Source organism: Bombus fervidus, chromosome 2 (genome assembly GCF_041682495.2).
Source record: "Bombus fervidus isolate BK054 chromosome 2, iyBomFerv1, whole genome shotgun sequence".
In the NCBI taxonomy this organism is placed as follows: domain Eukaryota; kingdom Metazoa; phylum Arthropoda; class Insecta; order Hymenoptera; family Apidae; genus Bombus; species Bombus fervidus.
Genome location: NC_091518.1, coordinates 13,292,422 through 13,308,438, shown reverse-complemented (window position 1 = coordinate 13,308,438; position 16,017 = coordinate 13,292,422). Strand labels below are relative to the sequence as shown.

At 39.1% G+C, this 16,017-nt stretch overlaps 2 protein-coding genes across 7 annotated transcripts in view; one reads left to right on the top strand and one right to left on the bottom strand.

Moving 5' to 3' along the window:
- The window catches only part of LOC139997945 (uncharacterized), a 281,403-nt gene that overhangs the window by 242,529 nt on the left and 22,857 nt on the right, over nucleotides 1–16,017 (bottom strand). For 3 of the 6 annotated variants that reach the window (XM_072022035.1, XM_072022041.1, XM_072022042.1), the window contains exon 1: nucleotides 5,500–5,653. The exons of 1 other annotated variant lie outside the window; for it this stretch is intronic. The gene's annotated coding sequence lies outside the window, so the exon portion shown is untranslated. Of the gene's footprint in view, nucleotides 1–5,493; nucleotides 5,654–16,017 lie in introns of those variants that run through there. 2 more of the 6 variants (XM_072022038.1, XM_072022037.1) reach the window with 2 other exon arrangements.
- On the top strand, nucleotides 6,073–6,897 carry LOC139997977 (uncharacterized). Its single transcript, XM_072022145.1, has 3 exons — nucleotides 6,073–6,187; nucleotides 6,246–6,407; nucleotides 6,576–6,897. The coding sequence occupies exons 1-3, from the start codon at nucleotides 6,121–6,123 to the stop codon at nucleotides 6,680–6,682; spliced, it is 336 nt and encodes a 111-aa protein (XP_071878246.1). The 5' UTR covers nucleotides 6,073–6,120; the 3' UTR covers nucleotides 6,683–6,897.

Genomic DNA, 16,017 nt, shown 5'->3' with positions numbered 1-16,017 from the left:
TCTCGTGTGTTGCATCGCGAACAACTCGCACACAACGTCGCTCTAATGAACATGATATACACCGTGTAGCACCTGTTGTTTAAATATCTAAACAACGCTGCTGCGTGTCCATTTTGATAATAAATTCTATTGCTAGAAAACAAGTTTACGAAATCTACATTCGGTGCTTATTCTGTATCCAAGAAGACGTATTCGTTGAATCTCTGCATTCAGAATTATGTGGACGATGTTTAGTTAGTTTCAAGTAGACGATGAAACGAATACAACAGGAATATTTAGTAGAAAATTACACCAACACGGTCCGCTTTTTAACTGAAGGTCTCAGATTTGATTGAAATAGAGTAAAGAAAAAACGTTCGATTGTCTGACTATAAACTATACGGACGGTCTGATCGTGACATTCCTCGTTCTACTGTCAAGCCAAGCTACTCGGATTGTTCTTCTTTCCCAACTCTAATATCCCAAAGACAGCTGCCACGCATGAACAGCGAACGAAACTTTCCACGTAGCGCGGTCGACGCTTTAAAAATAATCTTCCGTCAGCGGGCATTTTTTAATCGGTTGAACCGATGCCAAAGCACGCACCTGACGTGAAAACCGACGATCGTCATCAGGCTCGTTGATATCGATACAATTTCTCGTAGACGTATGACATAATGAAAAATGAAACGATGGATGCAGAAGAGACGCAATGTGAAAGCGACGAGTGCAAAATCTTCGGTCGCGTTATTACGGCCGCTTCAATTTGGCAGTCGACGAAACTTGGCACGAAGTACAACTTCATTTTCGAGATCGGTAGCGACGATAGCTTATTACACGCGACAAGGGTTTTTACTTGGTGGTCAGAGGCGCCACACGAGACGAGTTTACGACACGCCTCTCTTATTCTACCTTGAAGAAAAAATTCTTCCTTCGATTTAACGGTTGATGGATAACATCGACGCTCGATCCTGACTCGATGTTGTAAGTTGTAAAAGAAGCTGTTTATGATAAAAAGAAGAGCTGGATATCACGGCAAAGCGGTGACAAGGGGGCCAACCGTTGAATCATCGACTAAGAGACAGTCGGCTGAATAAAAATCCTTTACGACAAATACAAATTACCGATCGAACACTCTTGCCGATAAACTCGGAGCCCTGCTGGAAATTCATTTCGAACGAAATGGCAGGCCACGTACGGCCATCGTAAAACAAGACGATGAGCGTGTTCGACGACAGAAATTATGATCTGTTTACCAGCGGGAGGATATCGATCTCGTTGTGGTTATTTCACGAGAGAGAAAGTTGGATTACCGCCGGACGCTCATTCTGTACGTTTCGATAAAAATATGATTTATATTCGACCAGACCAGAAGGATGAATATCGTGTCCTTGACTTTATTAACGACCGCTCAACATTTAAATTTCTGTCACAGAAACCTTTAAACATCGTAAGTGTATAATAATTCTACTGTCGTCAACCATCAGATAAAATACAAGAGTACGATGGAAATATTCGTTTGATGTTGTAAAATATGTTCGAACAGTTACTTGGTATCAGATATGGCAACTTAGTGTGACATTGTCGACGGTCAAACAGCGAATGTAGATATAATCATGTAGAAGGAATAAAAATAAACTACCATTCAAAGAATTAGATTCAAGAAAGGTTCATTTAAATCCTCTAGTTCCTCATACCAACGAGCATACCTCATGCCTTCGTTAATGCACCACATTGCATCGCAGTCTGATCGCAGCAGCTCTAAAGAGACTGTTCGTAGGACACCGCGAAAAAGGCGAATTACAATTCAATGAGTGGACGAGTGCATTGGCGAACGCGACCGCTCGAGGGTATCCGGTGCATTAAATCACGAAAATCGCGCGAGCTGCCAAAACGACAATAATACTCGTCGCTGTGCCGACCTACGCGTCTTGTACGCCTTTCGCATAATAATACGCCAAAGCGTAATCTGTGCCAGCTTTGCCCACTGCCAGATTCAAAATACCGCGCGACGAGGAAAAGGGTTTTGCGCTCTGTCGCGAAATTGACAACGTGTATAACAAGCAGAAAAACAAAAAAACAAAGAGAAAAGAAATTGAAAGAATAGGACGAAAAAAATTATAGTTTGTAGCAATTGTTTGTCGTGCGATTGTATTTAAAATTCCTAGGTAAAATTGGAATAATACATAGTGGAAGATCCGAAAGGAAATTTAACGTAGAGGGAAAGCTAACTGATGGCAGAACTATGATTAGCAGTAGAGTCATATCTTACTTGGTAATGAAATGCAAGCAAGTGTGACGACGTCAATGGACTCTATCCAATTTCAACAGGTGAATACCTCTTTGATTACATTATGTTCTTAAGTTGTCACGAATATATGTATGTGCATTAGGAGTAGAATAAGCAGGTTGGTTGAGTTCCAGAACGCTTCGGTTCGCTGAGAGACATAGTTAATGCACTTGATTCGATAAGAATATTCGACTGACCATGTAACAGGTCACCCTTAATACCAGAACCACCAAACGAGAATTTTTTAATAGAAACACGCGGAATCTTGAAGAAATCGGCAAATCAAATGGAAAATGAAAAGTTACTCCAAAGAACATTCTGTTATTGAAAGAAAAATATATTTTCTCCAAGATTCGATTAAACGTATTTCTCTGGTACAATTAGAAAAGCGCGAATCGTAATTACAAGGTGGAAAATAATAAACGGCGGTCGCACAGATAGTCGAAAGAACGATACTTGTCACCGTAGCGGTTAAATAAAACGAGAAAACAAATTTCCTCGCGAGTCATCAATCAATCCAACCTAAATATTACTGGGAACTCATTAGCAACTATCCGCGTTGCTGTTTTAGAAACAATTCAACAGTATTCGCAGGTCAGCGCCGTTTTCCCGCCGATGTGTCCGCGCCTCTTGCCAACCCACCGAAGACCATGACCATTTGTCCGCCTTAGACTCGCCTTTTTGCACCGTAAATCCGGATTAATTAAAACAATGAGTTTGGCAGCGAGCTTACAAGCTGCACATGCCACTCACTCGATTACACTGTAGTGTTCGCGAAGATAATTTCGAAATAACGACGCAACGGTTACTTGTTTCTTGTACTTTAAAAGCAAGATATTGATCGAAAGAGTTTTGTTAAGCTTTTATTTTGACTTATTCTCACGAATACCCGTGGTATTCCGTATACGTATAGGAAATTCCGTAGTAGCGGTACACGCGAATTTTGAAAACCGGTAACGACGTCGAGCAAAAAGAGATAAGGTGAATCGGGAAATCTAATGTTCAGCAACAGGAGTAGATTTTATCAGGGAGATGTCGGTGCAGGTGCGAACGCGACTGCATGACCAGTGCCATGAATAAATATCGATGCGACTCGACACGCAAATCTATGTACCGTGTACTAGCCTATGGACGTATCAGATCGAGGATCTTCGGGGCAACTTTTGCACTTTGAGATGGTAGATAGGGACGATCGATAAAACTTTAAGCTTAAAAATAGCGGATAACGTGGTGCGTCGTTAAAACGGCTTACTAATCTTTGAAATAAACATAGTTTCCATATATGATAAAGCATGCAACGAATGGTGTTATTGCATCAGGCAAATCTACGCGATAACAGGTAACAGGCAGATAAAATATGATACACAGAGCGATAATACGTGTTGTTATCGCAAATACGACTTTTGAATTAGCCATCTAATTCGCAAGCTTCATAATTTCGACGCGAAGAAATCGTTCATAAATGTCTAGCCAAGAAGCAACAGGCCCCTACGCGGTGAATTATGTCAATACGATAGAACTCTATTTATCGGAATAGAATTTACTTAGTTTCCGATCAAGTGAATTTCTCGATTAAATGATGATGGAACAGGTTGAATTTCTTATTTTCGATAAGCGTCTGGTCCGAACTGCATCGAAGACGAGTAGGGCAACGATGCCGATCCCCTTTCGATTCCTCGAAGAGGGAGGCGCGATCGGAAGCGTGCAAAAATTGAACGAAATAAGGAAGACATAAAGGGGGAAAGGGTGGAAACTAGGGAGCCACGTGTGTGGTCCTGTCGGAGCACGTGTCGCCAGGTTCGGAAGCGTAAGTTTTTGTGGAAGATCGGAGAAGCCTCTACTTGCTTTTTCCCGGGGAACGCCGAAATTCCGCAGCGCTGGCTAACTCGGAAAGCGAGCCACGTTGGCCGAATCGCGAGTCAGAATTCGACGAGCGCGAGCACCGAGCAAGAAACGCGCTTGTAATTATCGCGAACCTCCCTCTCCACTCCACCCACCGCGATCCACTCGAATCCACCGAATCGATCACTGTCAATTCTTGCTTCTTTCTTTCATCGAACTATTCGCATCGAACGGCCAGAAAAAACTAGCCAATTAAGCGATAGACAATTTATCGGACTATACGGCCCTCTTCTTTTCTCCCCTTCTTTAATTATCTTTCTTTTTTCTTCTCCTTCTTACTTAGATGTTTTACGCTATCGATTATGAACTTTCTCTTTCTTCCCCTTCTTTTCGTTTCGTTTAAATCACAAAGATAACTGTTCGAGATTAATTGTTCGGTTTTTTGAAAAATTAAATACGAATAACGTATTGTAATAGTAAAATTAAGAAATGTACGGAAAATGGAGTCGATCAGTTCGATCTATCAGTGGTCCAATTTTTTCCTGATAATTGATAGCTTGGTGAAGAAGTAGTACCAGTAACTTTTTCCGAAAACGAAATAAGTACGGTAAACGATATGATGACGAAAAATCGTGTGAAATGTCCACAAGATTTTGTTATTAATTTCCAAATCTACAAGTACGTATCTATAATCATATCTCTATAAGTAAGTATCTACATACAGTAGCTTATATCTCTTGGTTTTTGAAAATATATAAATTCGTATAGAATTTCTGATAAGACTACAATAAATTAATAACTTACAAAATGTAACGAAGAAGCTTCGTGATTTTTTTTAGCAGGACACCACCATATATCAAAAAACACAGGAACGTTTTTTTCAAATTATTACACGTAGAGGCATCTGTCTGCGTCTATAGTAACCACAAGAGTATCGAGTCTTATCGATGCCTCGAAGTAACGTTCGTCAATGCGGGAGGCCCAACTTAACCCCAAAATAGAGTAAACATTTATTAAAAGTTGCAATAAAAACCTTATTAGACATACTCTTGTTCAATTTCTATGAAAAGCTACATAAGCGATATACGAGTAAGAAATTTTAGCCTCCTCGTTGGAAGAAAATCCCAATGACATAATTGAAACGACTACATACTTGTTCCGGATAGTTTCGATACGACTATTTACAATTAGCCAACTATGACCAGCCATACCCGTAAATATCGACTCAGACAAATACAGATATACGAATGACATTTGCAAAAACAACGGAATTTTTTCAAAAGAAAAATGTAAAAAGTCGTGCGTGGGAACAAGGGTATGCAATAACCACGTAAAGCGTTAAATATTTGGATATAGTAGTTTTAATTTAAAAAGATTCGCACGCTTACCTGAATATCGAGGCCCATAAGGGCCTATATTATGAATTTTAACAAATTATACTCGATCCCTTTAACACTGAAAATGAAAAACACCCTTCCGAATCACTTGTCACTAATTAAAGGCCTCGCGATGGCAGCCATAACTGCCATTTAGCTTCTACTTGTCACGCCGGTCGTAAGATGGCAGGACGATACAACTGAAATGTACTCATGAGTTTTCAACTAAAATTATATTTTCATTGACTCTGCAATTATTCTCTTTTTCAGTCAAATAAGATTGTACTGCACAAAAAGTTGTATGAAAAATGTAACAAGAAACAATATGGATGTGTATTTTTAAAATATGAAATAAGATATGAAGTATGTTTTGACATCTTTTCCTGAATAAATTAATGAAATGTAATAAGTTTGAGATTTTAAATAATAGAATTAGAAATATGGCAAAAGTAATGAATAAATGAAAATGAAATTAATAACTTTAGATTAAGGATTAATATCGTTCCAATTCACTACTTTCTACAATCCTGTGAAAACAAATTAGTTCGAATTACCCGCGTTACACTCCTATAGTGTAGAGGTCGTTTTACGTTTTACAGCAGTTTTGTGGACAAGTTACATAAGTCGAGAACAATGGTAAAAGTAATAAGAAGACTCGCATTTCTGGATGCCCTTAAAGAGGCATTTCATAAACCTACTTGTACGTTACATAATAAATGCATAATGAATATATAATAAAAATTTAATTAATGTCACAGGGGATGGAATAAAGCACATGTGGTTTAAGTTTCGAGAATCTAACCAAGTAGTGGCAGCATATGCACCTCTTGGTATAATGGTATATATACCTCTCATTACAGTAATTTTGTATGGAAAAACTCATTCAAATCCTGTTGCAAGATACTTCGATTATATTAGCAGTAAGTACTAAAATTTTTTCAGCTATATAAATTATATTACTATGTAAGCATCCAAATAAAATTATCCTGGTATATTTAGTAATATCGATCAATAAAATTTAAGTCCATGTTATTCTAACTTTTTAGATGATTAGAAAAGAATATTTTATTCTAATTGTTATATTTCAGTTTATAGACCCGATGATCCACGTGCTGCACTTATTAGAAAGGATTCTACTTTAAAATATAGCATGTCTACTATATTTGATACTATACATATGCCTAATACCATCTAATTTTATATCAGACAAAAGGAATATAGTAAATAAATATTTATAGTAGTTACCAAATAAAGACTGTACACGCACTGCTGTACAATCGTAAATCATCTTATTGAGAAACAGGAAAACTAAAATACACGATTAGATTAAATAACTTTAATCAACGTGTAACACTGTATCTGTAACACTGTAATACATCTAATGGTATAAATAAATAGGATTTATTAATATTATTGCGAATGTTATTTTACATTCCTATAATCCAAGTAATATATTAAAACGAATTATTGCATCACATTAAAAATTAAATTTAATGATATGAATTATGAAACAAATTATCAGAATTATAAAGAAGTTTTTCTCTTTCTCTCACACCAGTACTCACAGACTATTCTAAATATATTCTAAACGATAAAAAATAAACATGATACACTTCAATTTATTGTTAAAAATTAAATATCTATTATGTTATTTATTTGTTTAAGTTTTAAAATATTAATTTATCACTCTCATTCCTATACTATATTTACTCGAATAATTACACATTGCTGCCATTTAGAACAGAAAAACAGTCGTAGAGAATAGAAACAGAGAAGGTTTACTTTGCCAGATGCTCTTAAAGCTTCAACATCAAGTGAAGCATAACCACGTGAATTTCAATGAACCAATGTTGTGTAAATAATTGAAAGCTGCAACGTAGATGTTACTGAAAATTAACTATATTAAAGGTTTATATTTACCTCGTTTATTTACGTCAAATGCACGGGACAGCGTTTCAATAGACTACTTATGCATATATGCGTTACGTTACAATCACAAGGCCTGTATATATCAAAATCTTAAAGAGAGCTAGAAAAATTACGTCGCATAAACATTATTTCAGCAAAAAGAAGGAAAAAAATTACATTAAAGGGAGAAATCGGGAATTGATATATACATATGTGTATTGTAATTAAAACTTTATGGATTAGATATGATTTGAAGTCCTCCACTTAAGAAATACAAGACACCTTAAGGAAAGATGCATGTCGTTACGACTAGACAAATATGTATAATTTAAGAAAAGGTAACCGTTATCGACCGGATACTAATCATTTGTCACATCATATGTTATTTACAATGACATTTCTTCCCGATACTGATCATGTAAATGTCAAGACTGTAATTAAAACATTTTAGGAAGACAGAGTAATGTAAAGAATTGCGAATAGCACGAATAATTTTTACTATATCGACTGAAAATAAAAGAAGGAAATGTGATGAACAATGATTGATCAACGAAACATTTGTTGTTAAAATGTAGATTTCTTCTACCAATACTTAAATATTGTGTTAAATTCCAATAGAATTCCATTGTTTGATATATTCATAATTGAGCTGTGTTGTTGCAGAACACATTGTGCATTAATAATCACGTGATTCATCGATGTTAACAATGGAAATTAGAAAACAGATAATACGGAATCCTTCGTTTCTATTTATTTAGTTCTATCAAACCGAGCTCTACGTTGTTTCATATTTATACAACAAAATTCGAACAGGGACGCATATGTTCGAGCGTAAAAACGCGAAGAAACATGGAACCGGTAACGTATTTGCCCGCATCAAGTATGCAGAAGTAGTCTGAGCCTGGTCGGTAGCAGGAGAGCTGGTGGTGCACCTGATGGTAGAGCGCAGGATCGTAGGATCACGACGACCTGTACCTCTTTCTGTAACGTGTATATACGCTGTTACACCGACGGTGTAACGTGGATGAAAGTGGCAACGAGGGTAGAGAAGCAAGAGGAGTGGAAATCGAGGGAGATGAAAGAGCCAGGAGTAACGGAGAGGGTTAGTTAGTGGAATGGAAGGATGGACAGGGGGCAAAAGGGAGCGTAGGAGCAACAGGAAGGAGGAGAGCTAGCTGGAGGAAGAGTTAGACAGAGAGAAGGAAAGAGCTAGCGAGAGACTCTCTATAAAGGATGAGCAAACTGGAGTAAGATGTGGCTAGAGTCGAAAGAGAGCGGAAGGAATAAGGCTACGTATCGGGGTTGAAGTGGACGAAAAACGAGGACCGTAGGAAGTAGAAGAATAGAAAACGAAAGGGAGTGAGAAGGAAAAGGGATGAACGAGTAAAACAGAAATACTGAGGGAAATAGAGTGGAAGGGGCGAGGATGAGTGGGAGGGAGGTAGCGAGCTGGAGAGGGGAGAGGAGAGAGACGAAGGAAAGCGGCAGAGAGAGTAGAGGGACCTCCGCATGATACGGACCACCCCTCGGTGGTTTGCCAGTGGTTCAGTCAGCGCTTCGCACCGGCGTCGCTTCTCTGCTGCTCGGTGATTCGTCTCGGCCACAGCCTCGTGCGGATAATCGCGTGGCTGATGTCGCAAGATCAATGAGAGAACGACGTGTGCTTCGCAAAAGGAACGACAGCAAAGAGAACGTCGCAGGTGCGACCAAGTCGGAGGGTCGACAGCATCATTCAAAACGAAGTGATATCGCCTCTTCCGGTTGAACTTGGGGGAAAACAAAGAATTGCCGCTTGTTCGTCGATGCCGCTTCGCCTCGCGTGTGTTTGATCAAGTGATTCGCGTACGCGTTATCGGGCGAAGGAAGAAGGGCCAAAGACACAGGATTCGAAGAAAAGGAACAGCGAACGCAACAAGGACCTGAACGGGTCCTAAACAGCAATCGCTGTGCATGTCTCAAACCTCATTCTCAAGTTTTTCAACTTACAAAGCTCTGCCTACGTCCCTGAGGTAAGCATCGCACGCTCTTCGCATCTTCGTGTCTTCTCGATTCGTCGATTCTCGTTCCCGGTTTCGACAACACCTCCGACAACCGATGTTCTAACCGGTACTCGGATTTTCACGAATGTTCGCGTTTCAATGATATATTTCGCCGCATTTTTACTATTCTTCTACCGAGTTGTGGTGCTGCACGAAGACAAATTTTCGCACATTCGGAGAACCACGTTGGGCAATCGCGCGAGGAATGATTTAGAAGATATAAAAACTCTGTCAGTTCATCTACGCGACACCTACAAGGTACATTTTGATTCAATCGTGCTAAACGAGATGTGACTGAACTGAATTGCGGAGGTTCTTCGACCTGGCAGACGATAAATTACAGGTTTCGTCAATCCGAGCATTTTTTTGCCAATTGCTTCGTAAATTAGGTATCTCGAACCAATAAACCGCTCATCTTAATTACTCGTGGAAAAATTTCCTACGAGTCACGTCTTCGCATTCCTTCGCCGGCTCAATCGTATTCACTGGAACGAATTTTTAATACACCATTTCTCTTGCAGTCGTGTTCGCGATAGTAATAACTTGACTTCGCAAGCATTCATCGATCGCGCGTTCCGTTGCAATCTGATCATCGACCGATCATTATAGACGCAGGTCAATCTGTAACCCGATCGCGTACATACCCATTCGCGGAATCATGATACAATCGGTAATCCGCATTACGAAACGTTAATGCATACGTAAATGTTAATTTCCACAAATCTCTATCGACGTTCTTTCTTTCAAATGATTTTAGAAAAGAATTTAACGTGGCAAAAAGTAATCCTTTGAAGAAGACAATGATTCTTTGACGATCTCAAAAGTCTTCTCGTCTTCGTGTTACTGCTCTCTTGTAATGTCAACGAATTGTGTTTTGGCACCGAACTAAACAGTCGGCAATTATTCTCGCGTGATGTTTCTTATCAGGCATTCGCGGGCGCAATGACCAAGTTCGGTAAAGCACTCGAAAAACGAAGTTGGACCGAGGCCAAGTCGGGCCACCATGAACATAGAACCGTGCACGCCAACAGAAACAGCTGTTAATCCGACTTGTTGCACCGTCGAACAAACCGAGCCACGCTCCAATCTATTGCTCTACACTCTGCACGCTGCATTGCACCGATTCTTTGTTATTCATCAAGATGCAGCGTATCTTCGCCACGTGCGGTCCCCGTAATCCCAGCTCTCCTGTCTATTTATGTTTTATTTTCTCCGTTGTCATGTTTGCGGAAAGTTGGTTATCGGTAATTATCTACGCGGTTAACAAACGCTTGTGTACCTGTTATTTTGCAACTGTCACGTTCTTTTAGAATATGACGAGAAGCCTCGGTTTAAATTATTAGCCAAATGTCAAAGTATTCAGGTACAGCCGAAATAAATCTCCACTGAATTTCAAATGCTTAACGGAAAGTAAATGATAAAGGAAGATAACGCCAATAATGGATCAAACGATTTAGGTATAATATTCCATTTATCTGGGGTTCTATGGTAGATTGCGAGTGATTATCCCGGGAAGATTTCATTACATTTATCTTGGCAAAACTTTTTGCTGTTTGTTGCAAGATAGAAACTCGACTACCTATCGGAAACAGTTTTTCTCCTTCTTAGCGATATTGAAGCGTCGTAATGATCCAATCGACGTTTTTCTCCGATGCTACCGGCGCATATTTCGTTCGTTCGTTCCTCGCCCGACTAGTTTTATAATCTTCCGACGAAGGTTTAAACCGAAACTGATTTTAGGTCGTGGCAGCGTTGATTGAAAATTAAAAATACGTCCTCGTGCGTTTGGTTTATTCGCAAGATATCTGCATTTCCGGGACACGTATGTGAACGCGTTTGTGCGCTGTGCCAGGAACGGCTGGATTTACAATTGTTCGTCAAGGTGGATAGGGTCGGAAGTATCGTGAACGCTACTCGTTGTTCTCGCTTTGAATATCGACGTAAACGCACGCTCCTGCACGCGCCCGATACGATACGAATTACAATGTTGATAACGTACGTAATTCCAGCATTCGACAAATATGGTTTTACAAACGATCTTTTTATTTTTCTTTCTCGATTGTACGTGATTTTTCAAAAATGTGACAGATCAATGCTGAGGATACATGTTTCGAGCTTACAGCTTACACGATTACTTCTCGTGGTTTACAAAAACTTTTTAAATCTGCGGTCGAAAACGTGATGCTTGAAAAATGATGTTGCACTCTGAAATTGATTACGGTTCTATACGAAAGCTTTCTGCATTTTGTCGATCGATTTTAGAAAAAAAAAAAGACGACTATTATAAAAGATGTTTCGCAGAATTTTCTCCTTTCGAAAACGAGAAACGATAAATCCTGAATGAATTTCTAGAATACTTTGAAAGAAATATCGCAGAACGATCGAAATTGCGAAACATTCGAAGAACATTAATGGAATAAAGACTATAATACGAACCTATCAAGTTCCCAGTTCCTATTTCTTCATTGATTAGGTGGCGGACGAAAAAGCCGATTGGCTGGTCTCCCATCAGTGAGGATAAACACAGGGAACAGCGTGTTTTCTTCTAATAAGACATTTAATATCGATATCCTGCTATAATCCGAACGAAACCGACCCTAACGTAACAAGAGTAACGAGCGAACGATATCCCAGATATCAGACTTCATCGTATTTCAATGATTATTTATCGTTGAAAGACGCGTTGGACAATCAGAAATTCTATCGAAGATCAAAATATATCGATAGAAAAAGAATCAGTAAAATAATTATAATCTAATGGTCCGAATAATTGTATGTTGAATTTAAATAGACAGTAAAACTGCTATAGCCCAGAAATAAGCCATCAAACAATGCTATATCCATGTGTAGAAAAGAATTTAAACGAAACACCCTAGGTCCCAGATTCTTCAACATTCAACAGCCCATAAATTATCGCCTGAAACGATTTCAGAGGGGAAACCACCACCCGTACACACGCAAGGGTATAAATTTTCCAAGCACAGAGTGGTAGTTTTCAGTTCCACTTCGACAAAAGCTTCGCACACATACACCGATATCCCCTAAACCAAGTCAAGCTATATTCGTTCTCCCGATTCTTCGCAATCCCAGGAAATCGTTGAAACGCTCAAAAGACGCGAAACATCATAAGTTCCATTGCCAATTCCGTATCCAATTCTCGAATTCAATCGAACATACAGCTAGGAACATAAGTATTGGCACGCTATTTAAAAGAGAATAACTTTTTCAAAAATTGGACCAAGCGACTTGAATCCTTTTGAAAAGTTAAGAGTTTGAAAAGTTTACTAGATGTCGTGTACGAAAATATTGAAAAAAATAGCGAACGTCTCTTTTCGCAATATATTTTATCTCAGTCCGTAATAAAAATCGGAAAGATAAACTTCGTAGATTTATATTAATTACACGCGTGTTGAAAATTTAATAAATACGCGTGTCTGTCATTTAACGCTAGAGCTGCAAAGGTAGTCAAGATAACCAATTTATAGTTTTTCATAGTACTTTTATAGACGTACTTCCCGACTAACCAGCATTCCTATTCGTTTCGTGTCGGCTGGTCGTTGGCACTCGACGTAAATTGATTTGGACATTTCCTTGCAGATGGACTTTCGAAAGAAATTTCTGCGCGATGCACGAAGGAACGCGGATTTCCGTACCAATAGATCGTGGCATCGAATTTCTCGCGGTACGTCGAACATCGGCGCGGGTCAACGCCTTTATGCGCGACTAGTTCGATCGCGCGACAACGCGTTCGCGCGGAATAAGTTCGCGGCTCGGATGACGAAGATTCAATGAGTCGCGACATTTATTCCTTCGAGGAGACACCGATTACCTGTCTCCTTTAAACTTCTGTCACTCGTTACTCGTTACTCGACTTTTCCTCCTTGGTCCCTGTGAACCGGGGTGCGAGAACTTTCCGGTCAGCTTTTTTTGTTCGCGATCGTGCTTCCGTTGTTTCTTCTTTCTTTAGCGAAAAAGTTTTAACGACGTTGCGCCTTTGGAAGATCGCGACAGAATTTTTTATTAATGAAATTCTCAATTTCTTTTGTAGATTTTTTGTGATAAATTTTAAATGTAGTAATAACGTTAGAAGCAATTAAAAAGTTAGGAGACGTGTTTTTCGCTGCTCTCTGCTTTCCTTTATAAACGGTTTAAAAAACGAAAAATTCGTTCCTCGTTGGTTCTAGTGTTGTCACAAGGCCGTATTACAACATTCCAATTAACAACTATGAGCTTTGAAACTACGAGTATTCTCCTGCTACATATACCGATGCATCCGTTTCTCTGTTCATTGGTAATTAGCTCTCATCAAACGCAGCCCATTATGTTCCGCGTTGTCATCAAAGTTTGCCCTGGATGGGCGCGAGCTCGTATTAAAAAGTCGTATCTCGTTAAATCGAGTTTAATTATAGGGATCGAATTGGCCGTTCACGACACAACGTTTCATCGTCATTAGCGTCGATCGTCCAACCGATCTCCGCTCACCTGCACGATTTTCAACCACTAATTATCGAATCCTGTTCATCCCTTCGGTCTTATTGTCTCCAGCGAGAGTATCTATTCGACCAAGAAAATCCGAAAATGATAAAAATGGTAAAAACGGGCTCGTTCGTGCGGATGAAATTGTTCGAAACCAACTACGTATTCCACGATCGATGCGAATGACATACGAGGAACGAAAAAAATAGGGTTGATCGTTCGACCGATCTGACAGCGGTCGGAAATTTCGCGACATTTCTCGATAATTCGTAACACGCTTTTTCGCGATTCGACCTCTTTCATACACGCTCGAGGGAATGCACACACGGCGCAACACGTGATGCATGTGGTTGCTTAATTACAATTGCCAATCAGTGGGAACAATCATCTGTTTAATTGCCGAAACCTATTGGGTGTCAGACGGTCCTTTCGTTCATCGGTTCTTCAAAACGTTAGCGTCTGTTGCTACGAGAGCGTTCGTCGCTTGACGAACTACGACGGGTTGCTTTGATATGTAAATAAATCGATCTAAAACACAGCGGAATTGAAATTAATTTGTTTACTGCCAAAAAAAATATAAAAATATCGTCGTTGCTAGTCGAATATTTATACTAAAAATGGTACTTCCGTATTACGAGTATTATGGAACTTTTCTTTTTCTTCTTTTTTTTTTTTTTATTTAATTTGTACTTCACAATTTGTCCAGCTGGACGATTGGTAAATTTTTCTAACTTAATTGCTAAATAACATGTGGATGGCTACCAGAGGAATTTATCGCTTGGGAAAATGTATCAAATATAATTCTCCGCAAGAGTCCTGTCCGCAATGCAGTAGATTGAAAAAAGAAGAGACGAGCGTGTGTCGGTGAAAATCGTACGATCTCGAAAGAAATTTAATAAGATCCTCTCGCAAGACGTATATCCAGTTAAAGTTTCTCGCCAGTGATACAGCTCCTTTATCTCTTTTCGAAGATAAGAACGGTTCGCGTGGATGCAGTTTCCGCAGATTTTGAGTTTGATTCGCATCTAGCGTTCAACCGGAGTTCAATCTTGGAATGGATCGGCACCCACGTTTCCAGGCGTTGAACACCTTTGAGTCGTGAATTTGCATCAAGATCGAAACTGTAACTGAATTCTGCCAGAACATAAATGAATTCTCGCGAATGAATCACAATTCCGCTGTCTTCGTGTTTTGGTATTGTCAGCGTCGATCGAGATGCATTGCGGACGCGTTTCGGCACTCGAATTTTCCTGTTGCTCGACAACTATGTCATCGTCGAAGCTGGTTCCTGTTTCTAACGCGAATAATTGCGATTTCGATGGAACGAAAGTCATACTGCCATCGTTGCTTATTCGTATCTTTCTCGTCAGAAAGATCTTTATTTTAAATGTTGAAGTGGTCATCGCTTCTAAGAAAACTCTACATCTGGTCTTTGGTTTTTTCAAGCACTGAAGCCATCGGCAGCCTATAGACAAAAGACTGCGTCGAAGGCAAACCATAAACCGTACACAGGTAACGTTGGCTTCGGGGTTTTCAGTCATAGGGTAACACTGCTAGCGTGCGGATCTGGATCAGCTCATATTATATTCCGAACCTTGTATTTACACTTTAGTATTCAAAATATATATTTTCTACCTTACAATTTATCCACGCATTCCTTTGTATTTACATACATCTAATGTTGGAATACAACGATATTTCACGCATAGGCATAAATACCCTTACATAGACACCCACACAGGTCATACTCATTACTGTATAGAGAATGGGGTTCAAAATATTTAAGGTATCATGGGTCACTACCTAAGTCTAGTCTGAGAGTAACTGGCCAACAATCAACAATTCTTGTATACGTTGTTAATTATATCACTCGCTTATGTACATCAGGTTCTGTAGTTCTGTTTAATAAACATCATTGAATATTATTTCAACATAAACATTGTGTCTTCCACAGATTATTAATCTTAACTTCAAGATTAAATTCTAACATCTAATAATCTGAACATTAAGTAACAATGATTTTTATTTTAACACGTCAGTCGCTGTCTTACTTGCAGTCTATTTATTTGTCGAAGTTTATTTATTAAAATAATGGTATTAACGCTAC